Source organism: Engystomops pustulosus, chromosome 5 (genome assembly GCF_040894005.1).
Source record: "Engystomops pustulosus chromosome 5, aEngPut4.maternal, whole genome shotgun sequence".
Lineage (NCBI taxonomy): Eukaryota > Metazoa > Chordata > Amphibia > Anura > Leptodactylidae > Engystomops > Engystomops pustulosus.
In genome coordinates this window covers 171,461,153-171,481,760 of record NC_092415.1, presented here as the reverse complement: position 1 = coordinate 171,481,760, position 20,608 = coordinate 171,461,153, and the positions used below count along the sequence as shown (strand labels likewise).

Genomic DNA, 20,608 nt, shown 5'->3' with positions numbered 1-20,608 from the left:
CATCAGACAACAGTATTATGTTGTAAAATGTTTCATTCCAATCTTGACTTGTTGGAAGTGCTACTTACATTTAGTGGAGGAGCAGCAGGGGGAAGTCCCAGGGTGATATTGGGTAACGATGGAGATGTGTATAAGCTCAGCAGATTCATTGACTTCTCATGATGTAGAAGAAGTTGGTGTGAGGTCAAATGCTATAATAGAAATAATATTTAGCCTCGCATTAATTTCATGTAACTTAGCTAGGTGTCTGAAAAAGTCAACGCAGAAGGAAAAATATCCAATTGGCTTTGTACACACCACAAATTCCCAAAGTGTCTTTCACTAACATTCTTATGCACTGTTCTAAGTCAAATACTCTAGATATGGGTCATGCAAAATTGATTTGTAGACATAAAATTAAACAAGTGAAACTTAAAATAGAAAGAAGAAGGAGAAATGTATCAAGTGATTTTGTTTGTTCTGTCATGTAAAAGGTCAAGAATCGTGGGTCAAGCCAAATGTGCACAAAAATTTGTTGCCATTTACCATTGTTAAAAATGTGCAATGTAAAGTGGAATCGGCTTAATAATTGTAATATCCATTAGTCCTACAAATTGACTTTACCTTGTAAAAGGGGAAGAATTACATTTTTTGATGATCAATAATGTATTACAAAAACCTTTCAATTATTTAGATGCATATTATTTCCAAAATCTTTATTTTGAACAAGCAAAGTATCTGTCAATTCCTCAATTTGGGATGCAAGGTAAAGGTCCATCATGAATTATAAAAAACAAGGGAAATAGTTGAAATTTATGTAGAAATAATTCTTGAGGCTTTGGAGACATCCTGAAACAATAGTACTGTATTGCGCACAGATTGCTTATGGACCCCAGCATAAAAGATTAAAATCACACTTCTTATTTTTAACATTTAAAATTGTTTTCAAAATTGAAATTTTTTTATCATTATTATTCTTTTTATTGGTGGACAACATAGACTGCCATTTACTAATTGGTCTGTCTTTGTTGCCAAGATGAGCCAATGGTAGATGGCACAAGGTGACAGTAATGTCAAAGTGTCGACCTGCTCCAGCAAACAGCAGGCATCATAGGATCATAGTGGTAGGAATCTACCAGTCTGTCACTCCTGGAATATCCTATTAGGTTACGACAAAGGTTTATATATATATATATACTTTTGGTTAAAGTGTAACCGTGTAGATCACAATCCCTTTTGATTATGTCTTTTACTTAAAGGATACCTATAATGAGGAATCTACTATCAGAAGTAGAGTACATTCAGATGGCGGTATAGAAAATAGCGGAGCACAGCCACATGCTCTATCTTCTCCCGGTGTACGGCACGGAACGGTGCCACATATTTCCGGGCCACCATTGCCGTCTATGGGGACGTATATGCGGCCGCAAATTTGCAGCTGCATATACATCCGCAATGACGGCCGTCTGAATGAGACCGTAGATCTGATGGTAGAATACTCCTGCCTCCACCCTAATATGTAGTTTAATAATCCTGAAACCAAACCTAACATGTTAAAAATTGTTATTTTAGTAATATGTAAATTAACTGCAGAGGCCACAGTAGCTTCTGCAGTTAATTTACATAATACTATAATAACGTTTTTTAACAAGTTAGGTTAGCTTCCAGGATTTAATTATTATTATTATTTTATTATTATTAAATTACAGATTAGGGCAGAGGCAGGCAGTGGGAATCTACAATCAGATCCACTTTTGGTGGTAGTTTCCTCCTGGTAAGTTTCCTTTAAGTCGGGGACTGCTGTATATGTACGATAGGGCAAAGATGAGACGGATAAATGCCCTGCACTGGTATTTTAAAGGTTTCCTTAAAGTTTTCCTTTAAGTTCTTTTTCAGACTAAATTATAATTCCTATGGAGGTTCTAGTTTAATTTCTCTATTGTGATCTAAGCTGAGGGTGCCAGTCCATGACTTAAACATAGTGGATTAAATCCAAGTACCAAAAGAAAACATAGCTCACACATCCCACCCTGGTTTTACTACATCGGTGCAGACACTGTGTTTGTAATTAATCTTTTAGCTCCTGAAAATCAATTTAGTTCTGCCATGTAAGTTTCTTCCCTATAGCTTCCACATGTGGTCTCACAATCCTCCTTGTACTCTCTCTACTTGAGCATTACTCCATAATAAGACCCACATAGGCTCCATTAGAATAAGGAGCAATGGCGTAATATTATCCCCAAGGGAGTCGCATCAATGAAAAAGAATACCCTGTGTAACAGTATGACAACAGTGACTGCTTTCTTCCCAAACAGAAAGCATATGGGTCTGCGATAATAGACCACCTCCAAGAAGGATCCAGCACACATAGGATTCACTAAGTAAATATAATAACTTGTCAAGCATGTAAAGGTTGGAAGGGCTGCTGGTTTTGTAATGGATAAATCTGGGATATCAATTAACCTGAGAAAATAAATTTTGCTAATGTGTAGCTGTCAGTGAAGAGCAGCGCAACACCAAAATACAGGATGTTATTCAAAAATGTAACCTTCGTGGGCTAGCATTGTTTTCAGATTCAGCCAATGGCTGCTCTCGGGTAGTAATGGGCCAGATGAGATGGGATCCGTAAATTTCTCCTTGACATTTGTGTGCACCCAAGGGTGGAATGATAAACAAGAAAAGGTTGCACAGTAGTAAATGGTGTTAAATTACTGTATTTATAGTAAATCAAGGAACTAGCCATTCACTGTTAAATGTCACTAAACAACCTCCCCACTAGGATGGATGGGAGCTGTTAACCTTTTTATTAGTCTTAGGTGGCACATCGTAATAACTAGAATGTAAAAAGAAAAAAAAATACATCATGGCTCCTAATGGGGGCATTATTTTATGAACGGTCATAAGAGAAATGTTTTGCTCTAATATGTATCTAATACTTAGGATTAAAATGGTTTTAAAAGGGGTAGTGGATTTATATCGGAATATTGATTAAAAGCAAAATTTAGCAGCGAAAAGTGCAGCATGTCAGATACAACAATACCGATATTGTTCCCTAAATACCATATATTCAAGCAATTCAGAGTTTATAAAATGACCCCTCTATAGAATCAGTTATCAATATTAGATTTAAGGTGAAGGAGAAAAATGAATATTGATGGCGCTGTTCCCTTCCACATTATACCTTGAGGATAGGTGCTGCACAATTGAGATCCAATTTACTACTTCTCCTTCACTGAATGTATCAGTGTACCGGATCGGAACCTGCAGCAGTCCTAGAGTACATTTCTTTGAGGCACTACAAGATAATATGTGCTCAGCACAACAGAGTAATGTAAAAGCGCACCCACACCACCCACAAGCCACTGATCTATAGAGGGTGCCCTATGAGTGCTTGTCCCCACCTTTTTATCAATTAATATTAAATTGGAAGTCGGAATTCTTGGCAGTCTAACTGCCATCTACTTGATGGTGTAAAAGATCTAAGAAACCAAACATGTTACCAAACATGTTAAATTCCACCTCCAAAAGCCTCAAGATTTTTATTTTTCCATTAGCAGGGTTCATTATCTGTAGAAAACTTCCTAGCACCATATAATATTCCATAGAGTGTGCTGTGAAGCTATAAAAATAATGAAATGCAGTAAAATTTACAAAAATTTTTGTAGAATTTCCTCATGGGCTTCATTTTTATGGTTTTTACTGTGCAGTCATAAATGATGCATTCCTTTGTTCTTTCGGTTATTTAACTGCCAAATTTGCATCATGTTGTGAAAACCTTATTTATTTTTATTGTACTTTGTTTTGCTCAATTTTGGATCAGTCTTCAAACAAAAATTCTACAAGAAGCATGCAATGTGTGGATCCAGAATCCTCACTAAGGCCACAAGATCTGGATTTGTTGCGAAAATGTCACCTGTGGACCTTTTACAGTAATTTCGTCCGAAGGAGAAATCAGGCAGATACTGATTTTTGACCTGCCTTTCAGGTTGAATAACGCAAAGGTTCAATCATCACCTGCATGCTATAAATTCTAAACCTGTAGCATAAATCATTTTAATCTGCAGGAATTCCTCTATGTGCGGGCCCCAGCCATATGGAAAATTCCTTTTGAGCAATAATATTAATGGGCAAATTGGTCAGACATTTTGAAATTTCTTTGCTACAAACAACTTTTTTTTTACAGCTGTAAATAGTTTGATACATTTTTAGAACTTCCATTGCGTTTTAACTATAGTGTAACCTCTCTACTATTTCCCAAAGACCACCACTCACCACTACCAAAACCATCATTTCCTATACTTGTTGGCTACTGAGAAGGCCATACTAAAAACATACTAAAACAGCCAATATCCAATTCAATGTCTTTACAATTTTTATTCACAAAACGGTTTCTTTGAACGAATGTAAATAAACACATAATTTGGTACTAGTTCCTGATATAAAAAAATCCTCTTCGGCCTAGTTTTGAGTAACTGGTATCAGCTAAGTTTGACTTCATCTGCCATCGAATGACTTTCGTTCAAGGATCCAAACCGCAGAAAGAATGCAATATATTAAAAAAATAGACAAAAGATTTGGATCTTCATCGTGCAAGGCAGAAAACTATTTGGCTTCCTGCTGGCAGTGAAAATATAATGAATTTCACCCAAAGTAATGGAAAATGTAAAAACCACAATCTCTAAGGCACCGTCAGCCTGAAATTTGATAAATACAGGGAGAGAAACCTTTTATTAATATCAAGTGTGACTATACTAAGATGACCTACTTGACGGTGAGATCTACAATACAGGACTATTGTCTACCTGGAGCAATAAGACCTTCATTACTGAACACTCACTTCCTAATTGACTAATTGTGTAGTAATGATGTCTTCACTCTTCCACCTCAAATTGACATCCCTGGTTCCTTATACAATGGGATACAAGATAACGCCACATGTTAGCTATCAGTGTAACATTATTTCTCTTCTGGCGTCCACAGGGGGCTACTAATCAGTGGACAGGGGTCAAACACCTGCCCCCAGGATCACAGTTCACAAACAATTCATTTCTTATGAATGAGAAGGCTGGAAGTAGAAGTGTCTGAGGCTCTGCTCTATGTCCTGCCGGTGACCTATACTTTCTGCTGTACAAGCAATTTGATTTTTGTATACTGGAAGCCAAGATGTCGTAGCAACAAAATCACTGGAATTCGATTTGTTCTGGAAGTGGAATAAAATATTCTTTATCCATCCTTCTGCAAAGCTGCGTCTAAATTCCTTTAACACGTTGCCGAAACCTCTAGATCCTCCTTCGATGGTGTTTATATAGATTGTAAAAATGCTTAGAGTAAAACATAAAATCCATTTATCCATGTATTCCCTCGACTGAAAAAACTCGCAACAGCTCTAAGGTCCAGAAATTTTTTTACGAAAGTTTCATTTTTAGTCTAAAATAATTTTATTAGTATATAGTTTTACCTCTTATGCATAAAAACAGCAAACATATATAATACATTGTACACTATAGAGGATATACAACCAGTGTCAGCTGTATATTGAACCTTCTATAAAGTTCTATATTTTTACCTTAGTAGCACTGCAGTATACCTGAGAAATATTTTGTGTTGAAACATGACGCTGTATCAGATCTGAGAGGCACTGAAGTACAGCATAGGCTCTTAGCCCATGGGTTCTGTACAGTTTGTACTCAGAATAGGTCAATGTTCAGGAGGACTACAAGGGAATTACATCATTTCAATTTGCTAACATTTAAGATTTGGCCACATCAGTAAAATTCAACCCACTGTTTCCCGCATCGTGTGGGGTTACACAGTTCCAAATCCATTCTACTTGCTTCCATCTATGATATTTCTTTACAGACCTCACAATGAAGAAGTTCAATAATTTTTTTTTTCTCTTTTTTGCATAAAACAGTACAAACAAATATTATAACTTGTAAATTCAGAGAGAAACACCTCTTTTTCTACTTATGAGGTTTTCACACCTAAACGCTACTCTTCTGCGAATCTATTAGGGTGCAACTAAATGCTTTGACATGGATGCAGCCTGCCGCATTAATTAAGTAACTGTGACCTTGTGTAGCCTTGAGAAAGCCATGGGCGAAACACGCGCTGGGATGCCGGGACATACTGGTGTTAATATGGGTAAGCCAGCCTAATAAGATTTGATAGGATACAACTTACCTGATTCCCCTTAAATAGTGAAATACCCTTTCTCTCTCTAATCACAATAACTATGATATACCGTATATATTCTTGAGTATAAGCCGAGTGTTTCAGAACAAAAAATGTGCTGTCAAAAATCTTGCCTCGGCTTATACTTGAGTCAAAAAACCAGTGTACTCACCTTCCAACCTCCCCTGCAGCTCCTCTTCTATACAGAGAAGCTCTGGCATCGGCTCCGTCGGAGGGATCGTGATGTCAGCTGCACACTGACGTTCTGCTATGTGCGCCAGCACACTATGATGTCAGCAAGCGGCTGACACGGACGACGAGGGGGCACAGAATCAATGCCGGAGCATCGCTGTATAGAAGAGGATCTGTCGGGGGGGGGGGGTCAGAATGTGAGTACACTGTTTGTTTTTTTCTTACAGGCATTACATGGGGGCAGGAGCTGCAGGCTATATACTAGGGGCAGGGGCTGGCAGGCTATATGCTACAGGGGGCTGCAGGCTGTATACTACAGGGGGCTGGCATGCTATTTACTACAGGGGCTTGGCAGGCTATATACTACAGGGACTGGCAGGCTTTATACTACAGGGGGCTGGCAGGCTATATACCACAGGGCCCTCGAAGGCTATATACTACAGGGCGCTGGAGAGCTATATACTACAGGGACCTGGCTGGCTATATACTGGGGAGGCTGTGACCAATGCATTTCCCATCCTCGGCTTATACTCGAGTCAATAGGTTTTTCCAGTTTTTTGTTTTAAAATTAGGGGTCTTGGTTTATACTCGGGTATATATGGTAATCTGTGACTGTTTGGATGTGGTACAATTTATATTTGATAGGGATTACTTTGTGTATAAAAATTGGATGATTCTACAGTTGATTTTGGGGCTTACACAGCGGCTATGAAATTTCTGGCTGATTATTTTGGAATATACTCTTTTTTAACCATTTGTGATATGAATTTTAATAGGATTTAATAAAATATTTGTTATTAGATGATGTGGCAATAACCCCTTGTTTCTAATGTTTGGATAATGTGATTTCTTGGAGTTCACAACATAAACATATGGGGGGGCCAGAACCTTTTTGGGTCTCAGCCTCTAAGAAAAGTGCTTTGGGATGCTTTTTGTTCTAACATAATTTATAATGAAATTATTTAACAACAGTTTCATGTTAACAGTACATAAAATTGTTACTAAATAATTTTTCTTTTTATGAACAATGGTCAGAATTACTTCATTGATGCTGCCAGTTGCAACACAGCGTACTGAACATTATTCATGTAAAGTGGGCACGGAAAGTATTCAGACCTTGTTAATTTTTTTATTCTGTGTCATTGCAGCCAATTGGAAAGATGAAAAAGTTCTCTTTTTTTGCTAAAAAACCCCAGAAATGTAGAACCTTTGCTGTGACACATATTTAACTTACCTGTTGTCCATTCCATCTGATCCTCCTTGATATAGTTCTACTCCTTCATTGGAGTCCATCTGTGGCAGAGTGTGCCGATGGAAGGCAATACATATGAAAGCTCTCATGCAGTTTGCAAAAAAACACATGAATGACTCCCAGACTATGAGAAATAAGATTCGCTGGTCTGATGAGATGAAGATTGAACTTTTTGGTGTAAAGTGTAAGTGGTATGTGTGGAGAAAACCTGGCACTGATCACCTGCCAAATACAATCCCAACAGAGACAAAGTGGAGGTAGCATCATGCTACGGGGTGTTTTTCAGGTCCAGGGACTGGATGCAATTGAAGAAAAGATGAATGCATCCGAGTACAAAGATATCCTTGATGAAAACCTCTTTCACAGTGCTCTGGACCTCAGACTGGGCCAAAGATTCAACAAAGCATTGGCTTCAGAACAACTCTGGGACCATTCTTGACTGAACCCAAAACCCTAAACCCAATTGAGCATCTCTGAGAAACTTGAAAATGGCTTCCACCAACTTTCACCATCCAACCTGAGGGAAATGGAGCGGATCTGCAAGGAAAAGGCAGGGGATCCCCAAATCCAGGTGCGAAAAACATTCCCAAAAAAACTCATGGCTGTACTAGCTCAAAAAGTGTTTCTACTCAATGCTGAACAAAGTGTCTTAATAATTATGACCATGTTATATGTTCTTGTTTAATAAATTAGCAATTTATGTTTTTTTCTGTCAATATGGGGTACAGAGAGCAAAAAAAAGAAATTTTTTGATCTTACCAATTGACTGCAATGAAACAAAGAGTGAAAAATGTAAAGGGGTCTGAATACTTTCTGTATCCACTGTAAATGAGGTATTTCTGGTGAGAAAACTTTCCAACATGTCTCTATGGCTCTCACCTAGGCTACGTGCACACAAACTTGCTTGGTCCATGAGAACATTCCCATGTGATGACCAGATCCCACAGACTGAGGACAGTGTAGTGGAAAGGGGCATCTTCAGGAAATAAGATGTTTGCTGATGCTGCTGTCCAGCAGACATGGAGTTGAGTCCTTGCATCATATTTTTCGGTCAATGGGATTTGACCAGCACACGGTTCATTTTCAACGGACCATGCTGTTAATCTATAAAAACATTTTCAAACAACATTCAAACTTCATTAACAATGACATTGCTCATGACTAGGGATGAGCAGATCTGGTAAATTTCCAGTTCAGGGGAACCCAAACCTAAAGGTTCTATCCGGGTTTGGTGCTCCCTACGTGATTGCTGTAGTGATTGGTCAATGACATCACGGGGACAATGATCCGCATTGAGAATGTTTGGGTCTGCTCATGAGTACTTATGAATAATATCACAACACAATTCAGCTGATTATGACCATATTTATGACATGATTCGTACCTTTTGATTTTGGGGATATTTTTTTCAGATACAATGCAGAAGAAAAATAATAGTATTTCTGAAAGTTTTACAGCCTTATTACATGCTATGCTGCACCCTTCATAAATTCTTTGTGTGATAAGTTATTATGTCTGAACAAAAGAAATCACATACATAACATTATATTCAATACAAACTACAGTAAAGGTATAATAAATATAGCAGAATTAGGATGTGAATTTTTGTACATGTTATGTCACATACAAGATACATCTCCTACCTCAGGATGAGAGTTTGTTGGCAAAACAGAGTTTTCGTTTTCCACACCCATGCTAACTAGTCCATTATTTGGAGAACTGGGTCCCGATACTGGAGAGCTGCTACTGACTGATGACTCTGGAAAACAATAAAAGAAAAGCGTGGAAACTTTTGTAACAACGATAATTTGGCGCAGAATATGTCTTGTTCTGTGATTTAGAAGCAAATTTACAATAAAAGCTAAGCCAATATAATCTACAAATTTGAATACATTGTTAAAATGACTGTAAAATATTCAGATATAGAGACAACAAATCTACTGCTGCTAAATTTCCCCCTTGGGTTTAAGAATTTTCTATGATAATAATATTGATGACCTATTATTAGAATTGGCCATCAAAATTAGATCTAACACTGGTTCTTAGATTACTGGTTCCCCCACTGTTCAGTTGATTAAAATCTAGTTCTGTTCTCATTGTAGTGCTGGGGAGTACAGTTGTGCTCCATTTTAAGTGAATAGGATCTCAGCTAAATAATATGCAAATAAGTTTTCCTAGATGTGACAATGAAAGCCACACCTCTTTTGCGACCTTGAAAGGCAGCCCCTTTACCATCAAGCATGACGTTCAGGAAGCCTAATGACCTGATGTGGGATTAAAGCCAAACCAGTATATCTATTTCAGAAGAACTGACTCCCAACTGTAGACAGCACTGTTTCAACATGGTTGCGTCTCTTCAGTACAGTGTAGGAAACTGATTTAGCTGAGGGACAGGCTGTTGACTAGGGTCAGGGAGTAAGAGTTCTCTGCTGCAGTTTCTGGTGTCAGTCACTAAACAGGTAACAGAGCTGGACTTCCGCCATTTCTTATTTGTCATCCAATGCACATGACTGCTGGATGCAGCTGATCTGTATGGGTCCCAGGTGACTCCATCAACCCAATATTGATGATCTTCTGAGATAATGAATATCGATACCCTTGAAAACTGTTTTAATACTCAATACCACAAGAAAAACAAACAGACCATTGAACTAGTCTTCATTTTCCATTTCTGAAGAGTAGGTGGTGTTATATTTTTGAGCGGCCAGTGTGCAAGTCAAAAGTCTAGATACCTTCTGATGAGGAGGACTATTACAATTAAAAATAATTGGTAGCGTTGATTTAGTCCCCGGCAAACAGGTAATCAGTGTTGGTCCATTGGTCCCCAATCTTAAATGTTAACTTCTGTGGAATTCTAACATTTCAAACATCCACAAGCTGTAGTGATTCACTGGCCTCAACACTTTTGTACGGTGCATGTTAGCATCAATACTGAGAGTATTAAAGGGGTTGTCCACTTTCAACGAATAATTGATACGGTTTGTGTAATGAAAAGTTATACAATTTTCCAAAATACTTTATGTATGAATTTCTCACAGTTTTCTAGATCTCTGCTTGCTGTCCTTCTATAGGAAGCTTATATGTTTACTTCCACTGGAGACTAATCTGTCCATGGCCTTGTGATGGACATGCAGGTGCACGAGCCATTAGTATCATATGGCTCTGATTAAACTCTGTGATAGTAATGGCTCATGCACATGGGTGTCCATCACATGCCCATGGACAGGTTTCTATCCAGTGGAAGAAAACATATAATCTTCCTATAGAAGGAAAGCAAGCAGATATCTAGAAAACTGTGAGGAATTAATACATTAAGTATGTTGGACAATTATATAGCTTTTCATTACACAAACAGTATCAATTGTTTGTTGAAATTGAAGAACCCCTTTAATTGACTTTACAGAACCTACTGGACCATTGGAGCTGTAATACTACAGTAGCATATGTAGAACATGTTTGCTGTGTTTAAACATATGAAAAAAATTAACTACCACTCACTCCTGATACCATCAAACCATAAAACACAACATAAATAATCACTGAATAAATAAAACTACATGAAATAATATACAAAGTAGATGAATAGAAATATAACTCTCTGTATGAGCTCATTTCCATATTCACACTATTAATAACTTAGACGAATGCTACAGGCCATCTGGAATACCTGTGGCACCCAGCTTGTGGTCAGTCTGGTGCACAGAACTCTTCGTCACATATGGCGACCAGACGGTAAAAGAAAAAAAAACATGGGAACCAGTAGTTTCATGCTTGACTTACTTTTCCCTACTACTGGGATTTGTGTGTCATGTTGATTTTGTATAGTCGTAGGTTTTGATAGATAGAGGACATTAGTGCTCAAAGATATGGAGAGTGAAAGCCTTTCAAATTTTGTTAAATGACCAAAGTAATGGGAATTTCCTAATAAAAACCTGTAGTTAAATGGAGTTTAGAGGTTTTTTTTAAGAGCTTTTTGTATAATTGTTTTACTGTGATCCTGAATTTATTAACGAAGGAATTAACAAATGAATAAGTAAGTAAAAGGGAGTTGAAGATATATATATATATATATATATATATATATATATATATATATATATATGTATATATATATGTATATTTAAATGAAATGAGAGGTCAAACTTCAAACTTTCAGATTTAGAAATGTTTGTGGCTATCCTTAAAAAATCGGGAGATATAGAAAATAGAAAATCCATGGGAATAATAAGTAAACGGGGTCTTGTTTTTCCTACAAGACTGAGGCCATTTGGGTTGTTCTTGTGTCACCAAAGATAAACAAAGTAGTTTTCCAAAGGTCATAATAACACGCTATCAATCTAGTGGGGAGGCTGCCACTGTTCTGCCCCTATCTGTGTCAATACATAAATAAAAGGTCCATCCAGGCTCAATGTGAAAAAAACTGCATCACTGAGCCTAAAATGTATCCATTGAGCTGTTGAATTATATATATATATTACAGATAAGATTTTTGAAGTTTAGAGGATATATAAATACTGTACCTGCCACCTCAAATATTCTCTTCTTATAGGAACCTGTGACATTTCCATCTTTTCTTCTCAACAAAGGGCTACTTCTCCTCTCTGCTACTTTTTGTTTTAATCGAGACCGAACTTTCAGGTTGGGTTCCGAAGCTGAAATACATTTTTTTTTTAATTTAGCAAATTATTCTAAATAATACACATTGTTTTTTGCATTGATAGATTTGGCATCTGTTATTTTTGTATTTTCGGTAATACATATTTCTATATATGATATCACATTTCATATTTCTCTATCTGTTTTGCTTGTTACAAAGCAATAATGGAAATAAAAGTAAGTTAATGCAACAGTCATAAAGTTATACACATACGTTATGTGTGTCATGTTTTTTAAAACTTAAAATGGTTGTTCAAATAGTTGTACCAGTCATAACCCTCTGATTCCTCATTAATCTTGTTCCAGCCTTTTTTGGGTCACCTGTAGAGATGAGTGGACCTGATGTTCAGATTTGGATGTGGGACCAAGAATAGTCGGCTAAACAGACAATCCGGCAAATTGATGCCCCTAGAAACTAGCTATGACTATGCTTGGCAACTGCTAGTTGCTAGGGGCATCAATTTGCCGGATTGGTTGTTTAGCCGCCAATGCCGCAATACATCCATTTTGTATGGCCAAAACCAAACAGAAACATTGGGTCATTACTGTACCTACTTGTCCCTCTTCTGGTCATTGCTGTGGCCAGAATATGGCCAAATGGTCACATTTCCGTAAGAAGGGACAGGGATCAGTGAGTACATATAGGTAAGATAGATGGAGGACCCAGAAAGCATGGAGGATTTTGAAGAGACAGGCAAGGTGAATATCCTAGGACAGTGATGGCGAACCTTTTGGAGACAGAGTGCCCAAGCTACAACAAAAACCCACATATATGTTGCAAAGTGCCAACATGACAATATAAGCAGTATCTTATTGATCCCTGCTGTATAACCGGTTTTAATCACATTGGCGTCCTGAGTTCACCAATACAATAGAAAGATGGTGAACATTGGATTGTAGCTTTTCCCTAGGGTCCCCTGAAGAGGAAGAATCAGGGGACCAAGAACAGGAGCTCCAATGACAATCCATCTCTATCCACACTTTCTCATTCCTCCTGTAGTCCTGGTAGCCAAGGATGTCGCTTTAAAATAGTGCTGAGCATGGCGCATCCTGGGCTGTATTGGACCACAGGAGAAAGCCTTGAGTCCTATCTAGCAAACTCTGTGTTGGGGTGAAGGCCTGGGTGCCCACAGAAAGGGCTCTGAGTGCCACCTCTGGCACCTGTGCCATAGGTTCGCCACCACTGTCCTAGGACAATCGTAACAGAATGTTTTCTCTTTTTATAAAGCTCTCAAAGGCCCTCTCTCCAAAAACACCCTGAATTAAATTTTACTGTGATGTAAAGTTGTTTGTTTTACACTCTATTCCCATTAGCCGAGGAGCAGATTAAGACTAGCATAGGCCCTGGGCTGTATTAAAATTGTGCCCTCCCCGTTAGTCTCAATATTAATGACTTGAGATTTACCTTTATGTCCTACATATGGTACCAGAACAAATTCTTCTTCATAGATAGAAAGGCAGAGGGTGAGAACCATCAACATTAAATTTTCTTTGTGTGTATTTTTAAGGTAAAGCATCAGACAGCATCAAACATGTTTGTTGGTTTGGGTGACTATGGATCCACTAGGGGTTTTGGTTCCCGGATGGCCGCCGAAACCGCACATTTTGTAACCACACAGATGTATTAGCCCTCTCGTAGATCGTTTTTAGTAGCTGTCTCAATAACATTTCACTGTAAGTAAGTCTTATGTATGATGCCATAAGTTACTATATTAATTAGAAAATTAAAAGCTAGCAGCAAAACTGCAGGTGGTACAAAGACTAACACTACAACCGGCAAAAATACTGAAAAAAATATGCATCAATATTCATTGCTTTCAATTGGCGTTTGTGTCATCATCACCCAACAGTAAAAGGGTGATACATGAAGAGTTTGTCCTCGATTATACCTGACAAATGACCGAATATTTCTATATATTTACGAGCAAACAAGTGTCCCCTTTCCTCAAAGGAAATCTGTGCATTCTCTTAATGTTTTTCTAAGATCAGTTTCATAGGAGATTTCCATACCAGCGACTGCCTAATGTGAGATACAGTCCCTCAGCTCAGAGGGAAAAGCTGTTCAGTATTCACCAGAGGGATGTTGAACTTATGTGTCAATGTGTTTCATGCCCAGTGGCACTGATTGCCTTCCTATTTTTACCATACACTTTTCACTCTGCATTTCAATCACATCAGCAGTAGGATTTCTTTTTTTTTTATAAGTTCATGTCTCTGAATTTGTCTGCCTGCTGAGAAGGTAACCTTGCATAACATAAATTATTGAAATGAAAACATTCAATCTGGAATTGAAAGAGAGGGAACACATAAATATTCCGGAGATTTTTTTTTTTTTTTTACCTTCAGATTAACTCTAAAGTAAATGGAATAATTAGAGGGAAAAAAACCCATAAAGAGTGATTAAATTGCTGATTTCTTTTTTTTTTCTTTTTGTTTCTACAATACAAGTGTAATACATGATGGGAAAGGAAAGGACAGACACGGACAGTAAGCACTAGTAAGCAAGGACTAGTAAGAGTATCTGGTGTAAGTGCTTGTGACTCTATAATAATAATAATTATACAGGCAGTCCCCGGGTTACATACAAGATAGGGTCTGTAGGTTTGTTCTTAAGTTGAGTTTGTATGTAAGTCGGAACCGTATACTTTATTATTGTAACCCCAGTCAAAATTTTTTTTTGATCTCTGTGACAATTGGATTTTAAAAATGTTGGATTGTCTTAAGAACCAGGATTATCAATAAAGCTTCATTACAGACACCATTGATAACTATTATAGCTGTTAATTGTAGCCTAGGACTAAAGTATAGTAAATTACCAAAATCCAGAGGTCCGTTTGTAACTAGGGGTCGTATGTAAGTCAGGTGTTCTTAAGTAGGGGACCGCCTGTAATTCCTTTTATATAGCCCACACAGATTACACAGAGTTTGCCAAATCAGTCCCTGTCCCCAATGGGGCTCACAATCTTATCAACCTACCAGTATGTTTTGGAGTGTGGGAGGAAACCGGAGGACCAGGAGGAAACCCACGCAAAGATGGAGAGAACATACAAAGTTTTTACAAATGTTGACCCTGGGATCTGAACCCAGGTCCCCAGCGCTGCAAGGCTATAAAGCTAACCACTAAGCCACTGTACCTCGCTATTATTACTCTGCCTCCACCACTTGACCAGGGTGTGTTTGCTTTATGTTGGGTTGGGGATATGGGGCTGTTGCTTTTTTCTTGGACTTTCGCTTATGGAAACTGGGGAAACTTTACGGGGATTCTTTTAATGGCCATATCTGATTGTCTACATTTTATGATGGTGTGATCAGTTTGTTGCGTCAATAAAGCAAATTAAAAAATGGCCTAGTATTTGTTCCTACTTTTTCACCCTTGGACCCAAGAAGGAAAACCACATTAGCCTTTTGGCCATCAATATCATTATGAGGGTCCATTTTATTCAGAATTCAGTTATTCTGAAGAGGGAAATCCTGTACTGATACTTGACAACTAATTGAAAAAAGACCAAGAAGAAAATATTACATCTGTCTAATTGGCTACATGTAACATATAATCTTTAGCATACATCTTGCCAATATTATCAGATAAAATCGTCAACCATGCCGAGCTGAATATTTGTCTTCTCATGTACTGCTAACCAAAGGATATCCATCAAAATGTTATGGAATACAATGTATAATAGAAAATAATAATTCAGGTAGAAACAAACCTCTTGTGCCACCCCCTCATCCTCATAGACTGTAATCTCTTGTGTCACCCTCATCCTGATAGACTGTAAGCTCTTGTGTCACTCCCTCATCCTCATAGACTGTAAGCTCTTGTGTCACCCCCTCATCCTCATAGACTGTAATCTCTTGTGTCCCCCCCTCATCCTCATAGACTGTAAGCTCTTGTGTCACCCCCTCATCCTGATAGACTGTAAGCTCTTGTGTCACTCCCTCATCCTCATAGACTGTAAGCTCTTGTGTCACCCCCTCATCCTCATAGACTGTAAGCTCTTGTGTCACCCCCTCATCCTCATAGACTGTAATCTCTTGTGTCACCCCCTCATCCTCATAGACTGTAAGCTCTTGTGTCACTCCCTCATCCTCATAGACTTTAAGCTCTTGTGTCACCCCCTCATCCTCATAGACTGTAAGCTCTTGTGTCACTCCCTCATCCTCATAGACTGTAAGCTCTTGTGTCATCCCTCATCCTCATAGACTGTAAGATCTTGTGTCACCCCCTCATCCTCATAGACTGTAAGCACTTGTGTCACCCCCTCATCCTCATAGACTGTAAGCACTTGTGTCACCCCCTCATCCTCATAGACTGTAAGCTCTTGTGTCACCCCCTCATCCTCATAGACTGTAAGCTCTTGTGTCACTCCCTCATCCTCATAGACTGTAAGCTCTTGTGTCACCCCCTCATCCTCATAGACTGTAAGCACTTGTGTCACCCCCTCATCCTCACAGACTGTAAGCTCTTGTGTCACCCCCTCATCCTCATAGACTGTAAGCTCTTGTGTCACCCCCTCATCCTCATAGACTGTAAGCTCTTGTGCCACCCCCTCATCCTCATAGACTGTAAGCTCTTGTGTCACCCTCATCCTCATAGACTGTAAGCTCTTGTGTCACCCCCTCATCCTCATAGACTGTAAGCTCTTGTGTCACCCCCTCATCCTCATAGACTGTAAGCTCTTGTGTCACCCCCTCATTCTCATAGTCTGTAAGCTCTTGTGTCACCCCGTCATCCTCATAGACTGTAAGCTCTTGTGTCACCCCCTCATCCTCATAGACTGTAAGCTCTTGTGTCTCCCCCCTAATCCGGATAGACTGTAAGCTCTAGTGTCACCCCCTCATCCTCATAGACTGTAAGCTCTTGTGTCACCCCCTCATCCTCATAGACTGTAAGCTCTTGTGTCACCCCCTCATCCTCATAGACTGTAAGCTCTTGTGTCACCCCCTCATCCTCATAGACTGTAAGCACTTGTGTCACCCCCTCATCCTCACAGACTGTAAGCTCTTGTGTCACCCCCTCATCCTCATAGACTGTAAGCTCTTGTGTCACCCCCTCATCCTCATAGACTGTAAGCTCTTGTGCCACCCCCTCATCCTCATAGACTGTAAGCTCTTGTGTCACCCTCATCCTCATAGACTGTAAGCTCTTGTGTCACCCCCTCATCCTCATAGACTGTAAGCTCTTGTGTCATCCCCTCATCCTCATAGACTGTAAGCTCTTGTGTCACCCCCTCATCCTCATAGACTGTAAGCTCTTGTGTCACTCCCCTCATCCTCATAGACTGTACCCTCTTGTGTCACCCCCTCATCCTCATAGACTGTAAGCTCTTGTGTCACCCCCTCATTCTCATAGTCTGTAAGCTCTTGTGTCACCCCGTCATCCTCATAGACTGTAAGCTCTTGTGTCACCCCCTCATCCTCATAGACTGTAAGCTCTTGTGTCACCTCCTCATCCTCATAGACTGTAAGCTCTTGTGTCACCCCCTCATCCTCATAGACTGTAAGCTCTTGTGTCACCCCCTCATCCTCCTAGACTGTAAACTGAATTTGGAACAGATATATTTTGTAAGTGTGACTCCTCACAACAAATTTTTTGGTTCCTGTGACAATTGGATTTTTAAACTTTTGAGCTTACATGGAAACAAGGATAAACAATAAAGCTTCATTGCAGACGCCTTTGGTAATAACTTTTACAGTAGAGTATTGCAGCCTGGGGCTAGAGTTTAGTAAATTACCAGCATCCAGGGAGCATCACCGGAGGTCACAGTGGGCAGAGAGTCGACTAAGTCCGGTGTTCTTATCGGGGTCGGGGATTATTTGTACAAGTGATAAAAATATCAAAGCTTCCAGTCCACAAGTGGTCAAAAATTATGATGTGTACCCCCTAAAAATATCGGAAACCATATGTAGCAGTATTGTCAGTTTTTAAAGAGATTGGGGCATATTTATCATACACTGGCGCTCGTATGAAAAGTCACTGGCGTGAAGGTGCCGGATCGGGGCAAATAATCGCAAAAGCCACTGGTGTTGCGCAGAGGTCCTGATAAATATGCCCCATTGTGTTTATTTGGATTTAGAAGACACTTTTTAAGTTATACTCAGAAACAATAAACATATTTATTAAGTTTAAAAAACTTATATTGAGGTCTGTTATATACAATTTGCAATTAACTATTACCACCACTAAAGCCTAGTTAATAAACTTTCACATGGGAGCTGTAATATTGCCGTAAAATCTAAAAGTCTTCCATCGGATAATACTATTTCTATGGCCAGTGCTTGGTATATTTGGACCTCTGCTAGTTCTGTTGCACATAAATTATAGGTGTTATGATGGCCCATATTATGTCCAGAAGCAGTCTGTCATTTCACTGACTTTCATGACTTTATATAGTCGTCTTTTTTGCAGGTGCAGGAGTGGACTAGACTCTATCTGTCTCGGTGCACCTGATCCGAAGCATCTTTTCCAGCTCACATCCTGACATGTGTTATTCCTTATGTTAAAGCGTGCACATGTTTTTCCAATGAAAACTTCTATCTCAGTCTTTCCTTTTTATTTGCTGTGTACATATCTACTGAAATTAGTATCCCCCGCAGCAGCCCATGGTCAATTAGTTACAATGAAAACCTGCTGTTGCCAGAGACATTTTTTCCCTTGATGAATTTAAATAAACACATTTCCTGAGTCCACGTGATACCGGGAACCCGAGCGCTCTGCTTTCTGAAGATGAGAGCACATGAATAAAGTTACGTTTGTATTACTAATACATAATATAAAAAAAAAAAACTTCACGGTAGGAGATTTCCGTATAGGGCTCAAACTGATCATTGATAGTAACGGAAAGAAGATAAAACTATAAACTTTATTAGGCGTATTTAAAATAGTAGGGAGTAAGAGATCACTATCAGTGAATTGTCACTATATGTGCCACCCCACAAGACATATATATATATCCTTCCTCGTGGGGTCGCAACCATTGCTAGGTAGGTATTGGCCCGCAATCAATGCATAACCGACCAAGTCAAAAACGTGCACCACACGAGGAGACCATATGAGATGCTGAGGTGGATCGGACTAAGGTTCAATAGTCACCCTTATATTAGTGTATATTGGGAAACCACTCAACACTCTCACTAGTCTAAGGTCTATACAGAGCTTATTGATGCATCAGCTGATTTGTACAATGCATTGTCTTTTCTCCTGTTCTATACATAACCCTCAACGCGTTTCCCCCTTATTCAGGGATCATTAGGAGAATAATTAATACAGAAATGAGAAAATAAAAAACTTATGCCGGCGTCCTGATGGTGGGCGCCGGCAACTCTGATGGTAGCCGCGGCTACTGGGGCGTGGAGTAGCTGGAGCTGAGGCCACACGTTGCGGCTACTCCACCCCCCGGTAGCCTTTTTGTTCCGCCTACCAAAATCTTTGGTGCGCAGCTCGTCGTAGCTGCGCACCCTCGTTTGAGGATTCTTCCATCTGCGCATGCACAGAACAGCGGGCCCGCACCTGCGCAGTCATTGATCCAAACCCGGAGCCGCATGCACAGACCGCAGGATCATCAGTCGTAGCTGCTCGCCGAATATTTTGGTAGGTGGAACAAAAAGGCTACTGGGGCGTGGAGTTGCCGCCGCTTGTGGCCTCAGTTCCAGCTACTCCACGCCCAAGTAGCCGCATACGGAAATTTACATATATACTGAATAAAAGTTTGGTAAAGATTGCAGGGACGTGAGGATTAAAAGGGCTTTCCTCAAGTCCTATAGGTCAACCTCCCACCCTATCTAGGAGGGGAGGGGGGCAATCGTGGGGGAAAGACCCCTGGAAGGCAGGTTAGATGCCGCGGCTGCACTGAATGAGTCATTTAACGGGTTAAACACCCACTTTTTTCAGTATCCATTTCACATGGATGTCAAACACAAAAGTTCTGAAAGACTATGAACTCTTATTCCATCTCCTTTAGCACAGAATTAAAAATGAATAGTCGAACCCTAATCCTTGTATAATTGTTCCTACGGGAGATTATAACATCCCATACAAAGTTAATGGACCTCTCGCCGCATGTACATGTAAAAAATCACATAAACTATGCTGTGTCATTTAGGTCAGAAGAGAGATGATATCTACAGTACTTTATAGATATTATGAAATAAAATAATGAAATTCTACGTCCATGAATCATTTACACAATGTAACTACCTAATTTAAAGGGTATTTTAGAAAAATATTTATTCAAAAATGTACAACTCTACTTACTGGTTAAAATAATACTCTTGACAAATAACTACCATTAGAACACGTCTAAGGAAAATATTTGCAGAAATGTTCAGTATTATGGTGGATACAAGAATTTACAC

At 39.2% G+C, this 20,608-nt stretch overlaps 1 protein-coding gene across 3 annotated transcripts in view; it reads right to left on the bottom strand.

Moving 5' to 3' along the window:
- HDAC9 (histone deacetylase 9) overlaps window positions 1–20,608 on the bottom strand; it is a 344,873-nt gene that overhangs the window by 23,628 nt on the left and 300,637 nt on the right. For all 3 annotated transcript variants that reach the window (XM_072153802.1, XM_072153804.1, XM_072153803.1), the window contains 3 exons: window positions 12,118–12,249; window positions 9,241–9,356; window positions 69–191 (listed from right to left, as the gene is read on the bottom strand). In XM_072153802.1, the coding sequence (XP_072009903.1) occupies window positions 69–191; window positions 9,241–9,356; window positions 12,118–12,249 (371 nt within the window). The remainder of the gene's footprint in view (window positions 1–68; window positions 192–9,240; window positions 9,357–12,117; window positions 12,250–20,608) is intronic.